Source organism: Opisthorchis viverrini, assembly GCF_000715545.1.
Source record: "Opisthorchis viverrini unplaced genomic scaffold opera_v5_57, whole genome shotgun sequence".
Classification (NCBI taxonomy): domain Eukaryota; kingdom Metazoa; phylum Platyhelminthes; class Trematoda; order Opisthorchiida; family Opisthorchiidae; genus Opisthorchis; species Opisthorchis viverrini.
In genome coordinates, this window is record NW_008751714.1 from 1106113 (window position 1) to 1116618 (window position 10506).

Consider the following 10506-nt stretch of genomic DNA (forward strand, 5'->3'; position numbering starts at 1 on the left):
GGGCGTAAAATGTCACTTCGTGAGTGTTTATGCTTATTCGGGCATTGTTTGAACCAAACAAGTAACAATCCTTTCGAATAACCTAAAATTGTCTACCCTGTTAGAAAAACACGAACTGGGACAGAAGTACTAACCTTTTTCCTTGTAAGTCAAAATTGGCCCCAAGTACCACGATAGACGCCCAGTTTGGAAAGCCGCCTTTAATGAGGTAGGTTTCATGAATATCGCGCACACAGAGTTCTGATTGAATTGCTCCTATATCCTTGACACCACTTCTGGCCCACTGCTTGTAATTTGTGATGAAGGGATGGTTGGCTTGATACAGTAGAATAATGACAGTCGGTCTGATTCTGAAGATCGCGTTCGCAATAGAAAGGCCACCAAAGTTACACTAAGTATGGTAAGCGTTCGTAGTAAGTAACAAGCTGTACCGAACATTAGGCGCGCGTCCGACTGGTGTGCAGTGAACACCGGGACATGACTGGTTTTCAAATCCGTATATTCGGCCAATCAAATTCATCGTTTCCGCCGCACTTATTCCGACATCCAATTGGCTCCATCAAGCATCTGTGAATTTTTTTGATGGCCATCTCAGCGCCGTACTGTAGAATTCCGCCTTACGTAGCCATTAGAGGTTGTTTTAGCGCATACCCTTGTTTCCGTTATCCACGACCTTATCTGCCAGCGCACGAATTTCATTACAAGTTTTCCCTTACAACCATTGTCTTCGATTCTAGGCTGGTGATTTCGTGCAATTGGGGAAGCTTCTCGTGGGGGCAGCCTGCGGTACTGCTGAAGCCATTCAGGTAAACCGATTCACCTAAGCTTGTGGCCGTGTTTCTGGCATGCAGTCTACATCCACTACCCATTTCTATTTCTCTGTTCTTTTACCGACCTGCAGACGAACCAACGAGTGACATCATTCAACTTGTTGCAGCGTACTTACAGACCGGAAATGGTCACGCTTCTGCGCGGTCTGATCTCGGGACAGATTACTGGTGTGGATCAACTAATGCGGGCCACATCACCGTACGTGTACGACCAGCTCACGACAGTGTCAGACCACTCTGACTTTCTCGAACGTCAACTCTTCTTGGTAAATGTGTGCTCGATTATTTGACTGCACTGATGTGGTTACACCTAACCGCCGGGATTACTTCTAGGCACTGTTTGTGGTAATTTTAGGTAACCCATGTTGGCATTATGGATTAGGTGTGGTTACACAATTCTTGTTGATGTTGCTCCATCCGCCTGTTTATCATTTCTGATCGTAGGCATTTGATCTTCTAAAACCGACCTACTGGTTTCTAAATAAGACTCAAATAACGTGACCTGGCCGCTCAGCAAGAATATGGACGCAATTGTTAACAGTCCCCAACAGGTCGGTTCGAGATTCAGTGTCGACAATGATTTTCGGTACTATATGGTACACATAAACAATGTGGTGGACAATAATTGTAAATATAACCTTTTTCAGGGGATGGAGTGCGACCGATTGTTCCGACTAATCTGCAAGTTGCAGTCTATTGTCGAACGAAATGAGTAAGTCATTTTTCTTTACAATTTCCTATTTCGAGTAGCCTCAGGTCGAGTTAAGTTCAGAGTATGTTTTGCCGTGGCATACTTTTGCACACTTTCGGCGTTTTTCTGCCTGTCTGTCTGTTTTACTTTAACCGCGTCCTGCACGTGTTGGCCTCCTGCTCCCTCCGAACTTTATGAAATGTGATTTGGTGCTGAATGCAGTGATTCTAGTTCTCCGACCTCAATGCTTCGGAAGCCATCCACGGATTAGGATTTCATTGGGTTCAGCGTCCCTATGCTCCAACTGACGTTTTTCACTCGGTCATCATTATCATCATCATCATTGTCAGCTGTAAGAACCGCGTACTTGTCGTACAGTGGTTGTAGCTGCCACAGTTTCGTTCACCGATGATTTAGGGTATGTAGCTGCAGATTGGAGGGGAGCTGATAAATTCGTTCGTAAATACAGCACTGTCAGCGAACTGTTAAGTAGGTAAATTGGAAAGGAAATTATGCATTAAAGGCAATAGCTTGGATGCACGAGCGCCATTGAGGGCGCGACTGGGCCATGTCTGACAATGTCTCCAGCCGTTTATGTGGCCCGTCTTTGGGTCCCCATCCAGGAAGACTGCAATGATCAGTACAACTGAGTTTGCTCGTACTGGCTTTTATACTTCGCTGTCAAGTCATTGTTTGACCGCCTCTGGTTCGTTTCCACCCCTTATGTGGTTGTGCGAAAAGAATTCTTGGAGGAATTCGGTCGACTGGCATAAGCAGCACGTGGCCAAGTCAGCGCAACCGATACAGTGTGATCAGTTCATCCATCGAGGTGAGTTATTTCTTCCGAATACCATTCGACGTACTTCAGCATTGCTGATCCGGTTTTCCCAACAGACTCGGGCGATGCTCCAAAGACATGGATGGTCAAACACTGAAATTCTTTGGACGTCCTCAGCGCACAACGGCCAGGCTTCTGACAGAGCCCTACCTGATAAAGCCAAAATGGTCGATGATCTGGGTTTTCACAATTTTAACGGCGTACGTCATCTTCCGAGACAGGTGTGGAGCTAATTCTTCGATCTGATACAGCTATCATAAAGACAAAGGAAGGGGTAGCTGTTTTCGGTGCTGTCAGTGAAGTTTACTCGTAAATTTGCAGTTTTTCAGCTTGTCGCTGCAGCAGCGACGCTTTGCGAAGTCCTAATTTACGCTCCAGATTATCCTGGTACCAGCTCTTAATAGACTTCCCAAGGTTTGGTCCCGGTTTCTATTTCATCACATTCTTGATGTAAACGTATAAGGTTTTCCTATAGCATTTTTCTGTTTCAGTCGTAATGGCACGAATCCGGACTGGTCGGAAACTGGAGATCGATACATGCTAAAGCTGTTCCGGGATTTTGTATTCCATCAAACAGATCAGCTGGGTGCTCCGTATTTGGACTTATCGCATATCATCACGACCTTAAACAAGGTGAGGAGCTACATCGAAATCTCCTCCACTCTTCCCATCTTTTTCCACTGATTTTTCGACAAAAATCTCGTTTTCACTCAAATGCGGTGCTCTCTTTTAGGAAGCTGAATGGCCCTTGGTATGGTGCATTACGATAGCTCATATAGGGTCGGATGTACGGGAACTCCATCCCGATCCCGTTGGCTTTCACTGTCAAAATATCTCACTCTCAAGCGTTTCACATCTACTCTGACTGCCCACCTAAGATGCATTCACATCCAGGGCAGAATTAATGGCAGCCTTTGCCTTTTGAATAAAGTGTCGTGACATCCCAGGATATGGCCGGGTCAAAAGTTCAATGTCACTGGATATCGACGTGCCATGTGCTACTTTCTTCGTTCCTATTTTCCTGTTCTATTTTACTTAATGGATGCCTATGAGGCACCGTAGGTAGGATATCTAAAGGCTCATATCTCCCAAGTGCTTACTGACAGGATTTCATGCCCGTAAATTAAGGTTAGGTGGATAACTGTTCGTAGTGCGTGTAGACTAGCCTTATGTCTACTTTACAGAAGTTCCAGCTTTTGAAAAAGCGTTGCACGTCCACTGCCATGCATACAGTTACCTTTTTTCGGTTACGTCCGGTAGTATACCTGACCCAACATATCGACGTGATGTCTAAGTTCATGATGATCGACAGTGGCTGAAAGTGAGATACTCGGAAGTTTACATTTGGTGGGTACGAAGAAAACAGTTATTAAGCTCGGTTGATTGCAAACATTAAAAGTGTAAAATAGATAAACTAGGAAAGGAAACATCGCCAGAGACCTGCAAGATGTGTGCGAATTTTCCGTATTGACACTAAATGAGCAGCCAGGCACACATGGTCGACCAAGACTGGTATCCCTTCATTGAATGTCGTGGGTCTTTTTGTTTAATTCATCCTCATCGACCCAAGTAGTTTTCGTTCAGCATATCAGTTTGAACACCAGTGGGCTTAAATATTCATCCATCCCATACATGAAACATAAAAGTGAACAGTTCTTTTGTTAATGTCAGTGTAAGTCCGCTGCATATAGCCATGTAACAAAAAGGAGCCCCGAAGGATTGTGTTAGACACCAAAGCTAGAGTAGACTTCAAGTGTGGTCACGCTTTTCTGAGATACTTGTGACAGTTGGATGCCGAAAGTATCTTTTATATCAGTTACTGGAAGCAAATTTTATGGTTGAACAGTCCTTCACAAAAGCATCCCGATCGATTGGCTGTGCAGCATTGGAGCTCCAGTTATACTGAACAGTTTTCTAGACCCAACAGCAGTAACCCAAAAAGTACCCACGGGCTTTTCTACGCATGTATATTCGTAAGAGGAGCATTTTGTTTAAATCTGGTGAATAAAACTGGCTGTTGGTAAGTTCATATTCCGTAATTCCAGTTACTTTGCATAGGGTAGATTAGTCCACTATGTTTGTGACACACGTAATTGTAATAGCTTTCACAGTATCGTATACTGCTCAGCCTTTTAACCAAAAGGCTAAATCTGTACACAGAGACAGGAATTAGGCAAGCCTTTTCCTTCTCATTTAGCTCAGACTATTACATACTTAGCTGATGTGCCACTACACCGTATAATAAAGTCACTATTCGTGGTGTTGTTTGTTTATTTTTTCATTTCAATCGGACTTGTCATTGAATTATTCAGAAGGAAAACGGTTAAGAACCACTGATCAACTTAGCGTTACGCTGGCACCACTGTCATCGCTCCTTTCTGAGTTCCCCTTCACCTATTACTATGAGGTTCACGTGGACCTTTCGCATGCGGGCACACATTTAGTATATACAGTGTTCCACAATCAATCTGGGAGCAATGTTAGCGGCTTTGGCCATTCGGGTTGACTGTTCAGTACTCATTTTCAGGACAAGTCATGGTCCGTCAGTGGTCTTTTCCAGTCGTTTATGGTATTTTGTTCACCTCAGCGCTGTCTGCGTTGCCTGCTGTAGTCTAAATCAGGTTGATACGGTGCATCTATGAACCAATTTGAAAGTCTACCATATATGCTCTAACAGCAGCTTCACTATGTTAAAACAACTGTAACTTCTACCTGAATTTAGGTTGAAGCCAGTTCTCATGAGCGCCTCTGTCTCGTTAGCCGTGATAGTCAGAACGTCATACTGATGACGTATGCCGATATCAAGCAATGGCTGGACTCGAGTTTCTCCCATTTGGTCGAAAGGCACCGACAAAGCCGTTGTGAAATCCAAATGGCACAACAACGGGAAATCCGACAGCATCAGCAGCAACGCCAACAACAACAACAACAACAGCAGCAGTCTACTCCGCTTTCTGTTGCAGAAACCGACGCAGCCAGTGGAAGGCCTTCCAGTGGTGGATTGCTTGTCTCAGAGAGTTCATAGCCTTGCTCCAACCAACTCGGGTAACATTTTTATGTCTTTCCAAATTTAGTAAGTTTCCTATTACGTGGGAATGGTTCGATTTGATGAAGTTCCCTTCCCCTCTCCCTTAGTGTGGCTGAAAGTTAGTATTTTGTTCCACCTGAAAATTGCGTCCACCTAAACATGCATTCAGTTCTATTCGGCGATGTCTGTTAATTCAAAACAAGCCTTAACATAGTGTACATATTCATATAGTGACTATAATGATGTGTGTGCAGTGCTGGTTTGTACATAGCCTGTGCTTTGTTTCATATCCGTCTGCGAACAACTGGGTTTAGGTGGAAATACATGCATCACAGTGTCGTTCCAAATTGATTTGAGTCTCAGCGTTTTATTCTCCCTACATACTGAAACTTCACTACCTATTCGCTTATCGCAACATCTACAGTCCAGTTGTATTGTGTTCGTGCTGCACCTCGGCCTGAGGGACCAGGCAATCGGTCTCAGAAGAGATTCACATCTCCTTCAGGACGTGAATGTGATAAAGCTCAACACATCAATTTTCAGTGACACTACTTAAGATTTGTCCAAAGGCTTAGATAACATTACCCGAATCCACTGCGTCTGGAATCGAGTGTTCATATCCAGAATGCTGTCCTAACTCGCCTAGTTGACACAATGAGGTCATCTGAGACAATATTTTTTCACCACTGACCAGTCCAAAGTGGTTGGACTTCGCAACTTTGGGATAGCTCAAGTTGTCGCTATTCGCGCTCCCATAATCTAGCTGTGTGGGTAAAAGTGTGTTCAGTTCCTACTTCCAAACTGGCTTGTGTCCAACTCCAGTGCACACCCAACCATATCTCCATCACCCAGTCAGTCATGTTAGTTGACTTATGACCTGTCTGTCACGCAGATCACTCGTATTCCATATTCCTCCATAATTGGTTCACTTTCACTCTGTTTAACCTGCTAGAGGATGAATAACACCAAAGAACGTCCATACACCCAGCTTTCTCTCTTCAAAAATCGGTTGTCCTAAAACCAGGACTGAATCACGTGAATGTGTTTACAGCCAATCGGCCAGTCAATCTGAATACCGCAGTATGAGGGCCTATCAAAGACGTTTTGTTTCGTTCATCCCACGCACTTATTTGTTCAAAAAGGATTTTCATGTATCCCCTCATTTGTTAGATTCTCATGTGTATGACGGCAGTACGGATAGCTCAGCCTGTATAAATAATGTACACATTTCCACCTGAGTAGTTCATCTCTATAGCTGTCGTTGCATCCCATCTGTTGTGTCAGAACAGCCGGTGAACCTGTGCTTTTTCTAATGATATAGAATTCCCTTGTCTGCTTCTACTGTTGGCTGCGTATTACTTCATTTTGCTTGATTTGTTGTCTGCTTCAGCTTCCGGTGCAGCAGTGGCTCCTTCCAAGAATTCTGGCTAAACTGTCCATCCCTTAGATGTATGGTGAAAGGGAAAGTAGGCCCATTAGATTCTCTTAATTTCGTGGAGTACTGCGGCAGGCCCACTGAAAATGGTGTTACCTCAGCCCAATCATGCACACTGCATTTGCTCTCTTGATTACGAAAATACGGCTCTTTTGTAGTGAAAGAGGAAAACCCTTACCCTCGCAAATATCTGGAACTGAGTTAAATTACTTATCTCCTAAATGTGTTAGTTCATTCCGATGCGAAAGCCTGGTTCAATTTCGGCGTGGATGAAACCAAATTCTTCCCATTCCTTTTCGGTGGTACACCTCTCCGAGGAATTTCGCTTCATGAGTATGGGGCTATGAAGGGAAAATGCTAAAACGCAACGGATTAAACTTTAGGCTGTCTTACAGGGAACCACTGCAAAGGTCTCGAAACCCCTTAGACCAGCTATTTCTGAGTATTCAAGGCATCATTTCTATCATATGAGTTGTATAAGTCATCTCACCGGATGCATTTTTCCTTTCCTTCTACCCAAAACAGCTGCATTGACCCTGCGTCCCAGTGTGGTTCTTTTTGACTTCCGATTGCCCTCGGGTTTGTCCACAAGATACTGTCGTGTCACTTTGCTTGACTGCATTTTTCACCCTTATCTTCCCCTATATTTGGCTCATCAGTTGTGATGCAGTACGAAAATGTCTACCTTCCTGGGTCCGCTGCCCTCCTTCTCACCATCTCTTACTCTCGCCCATCCCGCAAACGACAACAGCCGCACCCCGCCTGTGCATACTAATCTTACCACTACCTCGTTCTTTGCACACAAACACGCTCCCTATTTTTGGATCTTGTTTTTATTATCACCAGCGGGAGAGTTTCTGCCCAAAAGAGATGTGACCAAACAGAATTCTTCCGCCCAATGACCGTCGTCCACTGCCTCGGTCCGCTTACTATTTGCGCTCTCTCGCCTCGTTCTCTGTTCGTACTTGTGAAACTTGTCTGACGCGATTGATTTTGGGTTAGTTATTGTTTCTACTGATCCTGACTTTCCCCGCCCGGTCGAGAGTGTGGTGTAATGCCCCAAATAATGTTTCCACGTACCGTGCTGCATCTTGCATTGCGTTTCCAACCAACAGTAAGCTTCAGGGGCTCGCCTCTTTTTTACTTGTTATCAGTTTATGCATTTGAGTCAACTTGCTGGACTCGGAGTTTATGTACATGTTTTCTCTACGTCCTGGTTGGTGTCTTAATCTTTTCTCGTTCCCTCATCCTCCAGTGGCCTATTCTCAGACGCGTACACAGAGTTAATCACCAGGTGTCCTGGTCCACCAGAACGTGACCATTAATCTTGTCCAACATTCATTTTGTAAAATCCTCTTAGTACAATCTTATGTATTCATTGGAAACTACATAAATACCACAAAATCCAATCGAACCTCGCGTTAGATTTTCTGTCTTTCTGTTGTTTAGGTCGGTCCTCTTTTCTTATGTATGGGGTAATCACATGCGTTAGTTCCGAGTTTATTTTAAAGCAAAATGGTCCGATTTCCCTTTCGATAAGGCTTATCACATAACTGGTACTGCCAGCTGAGTATGCCGTTTAGGTTCAATGGTTTAAAACTGACCATCATTAAGTGGATTGTGCACAGCAAAATTTTCAAGTATGGTTTCTTTTGTTGTCTGTCTCCGAATGAACGTATTTTGATGACCTGTCTAACAGATATTAGTTGCATATTTCTGGGCTCTTTTTGCTTAGTCGGCGTTTAACTGTGGTGATTGTGTGGGTGGGGAACTTAAAGCAGAATGATGAGTCAACAATTGAGGTGCCTGACTCTCTATCTAGATCAAACCAATCTGGTCTTTGTGAAGGAGTGGCGAACAGTTTGCACCTATTGATTATTTAGTAAACCTGAAAAATCTCACCTTTTCGTTACAAGTAGTTATCACCCTGTTCATTCAGTGAGCTTTATTCTCTCACCTCGTGCCTGTCTTTCAGCTGGTGCTGTGTGTATTTGTGTTGCCATTCAAGAATGTCCGAGACATTAGGTGTGCATTCATGTTGTTCCTAGACCCGTCGTTCTACTGTATCATCCTATGGGTGCCTAACTGCAATGCCAACCGAAGGACTTTGAGGGCTAGCATACTGTCAGGTTGCCCAAACCTAAACAGGGGAATTCGATAACCAGGTTGGGTTCGAATTACGGACCCTCCGCTCAGTAAATTCGCCCCCATAACCACTAAGCCACCTCGCACATCATTCCCCTTCTGCCTCGGCATGGTCATTCTGGCCACTTGAATTAACGGTAATTATAATAAGCGCTTTGTGGGCCTTGAGGTTAATTCTTAGCCTGAAAACTTGCAGCTGAATTGGTTCAGACTAACGACTAAAATTTCCATTAACCATACCAAAAAACGCATATACGAATATAAGAGCATACATGAGTCTGGATATCCGTTTGGATGGATGGTCACCATTGTCATTATCAGCTGTAAAAACCACGTACTTGCCGCAGAGGGGCTATAGCTGCCACACTTCCTTTCACCGATGATTTGGGGAGTTGCAGTACGTAACTGCGCATTGGAGGTGCATTTGCTGATATAAGTGACGCGTGGATAGGGTTGTCAGTGAACTCTCAAGTAGATAGGTTAAGAAGGGAGCTAAGCGTCGAAGGCAATCTTTGGATGCACGAGCGCCATCGAGGGCGCGACTGAATCATGTCTGACAATTTCTCGTCCCGTTTCGGGGTCTTGATCCAGGAAGGCAATACTGACATGTGCAACTGCGTTTGCTGCTAATGGTTTTCATACTTCGCCGCCAAGTCATTTTTTGACTTCCTCGGACTCCATTTCACCATTCGCTTGGTTCTACGGAAATAGCCCTTCGAGGAATTCGATCGACTTTCATATGAATCACGTGACGAAGCTAGAGCAGTCTATGGTGTGTGCTGAGTTCATATATCGAGGGCGAGTTATTTCTTTCGAAAACAATTGGACGTACTCCAGCATTACTGCTCTGGTGTTCCCACCGAACTCGGGTAATGCTCCGAAGATATCGACGGTCAGACAATGAGAGTTTTCGAAGTCTCCGGCACGCAGCGGCCAGGTTTCCGATGACTAACATGAAGTGCGCCGCAGCATTATAAACTCGGTATATGGCGGGTGAGCTGATGTCGCTCGTACGCCACAGGTGATGCAGGTTCACGAAAGCTGTTCTTGCCTTCCCAATCCTGATAGAAATATCGTCTTTCGTGAGACCACTGGGAGTGATACAGCTGCTCAGGCAAACAAGTTTGTCTACCATTCCAATCGATATGAGGTTAGGGTTCGATCCCACCCAGTTTTGCAGCAGAATTCTGCATTGTGCGCATGCCAAACCGTGAGGCAGAATTGTTCAGATTATATTGTTTGCATTACCATAATTTTATATGTGATGAATTTGAAGTGCAAAAAGTAAGAGAGGATAGCCTTGCCTGACTCCATCTAATGTGGTGAACTGAGTCAAGAGCTTCTCGTTGACCTTCACACGTCCGCGGAAGTTGACATACAGCGGCTTAAGGAGGAGTCGATTGAAATGGATGCAATAATGGAAAGACTAGAAATGTTCGGGTGTAGCTTCGTTAGTTTGGTCTCTTTTTGAGTCAGGTGAATCAAGGTGAAGGAGTAGGAATGCAGAACGCACAGAATGCCAATCCAGGCATATATATA

At 44.4% G+C, this 10506-nt stretch overlaps 2 protein-coding genes across 2 annotated transcripts in view; one reads left to right on the plus strand and one right to left on the minus strand.

The window, feature by feature from the left end:
* Positions 1-8222, plus strand: part of T265_03848 (hypothetical protein) — a gene marked incomplete at both ends in the record, with an annotated part of 33634 nt that extends 25412 nt beyond the window's left edge. Inside the window, 6 exons of the mRNA XM_009168429.1 lie at positions 738-806; positions 902-1096; positions 1382-1542; positions 2851-2992; positions 5082-5432; positions 7348-8222. Of these exons, the coding sequence (XP_009166693.1) occupies positions 738-806; positions 902-1096; positions 1382-1542; positions 2851-2992; positions 5082-5384 (870 nt within the window). The remainder of the gene's footprint in view (positions 1-737; positions 807-901; positions 1097-1381; positions 1543-2850; positions 2993-5081; positions 5433-7347) is intronic.
* On the minus strand, positions 1868-9380 carry T265_03849 (hypothetical protein; the record flags this gene model as incomplete). The annotated part of the gene is made up of 4 exons (XM_009168430.1): positions 1868-2003; positions 2063-2149; positions 2385-2509; positions 9306-9380. The coding sequence occupies 4 exons, from the start codon at positions 9378-9380 to the stop codon at positions 1868-1870; spliced, it is 423 nt and encodes a 140-aa protein (XP_009166694.1).
* Between the last annotated feature and the right edge of the window lie 1126 nt (positions 9381-10506).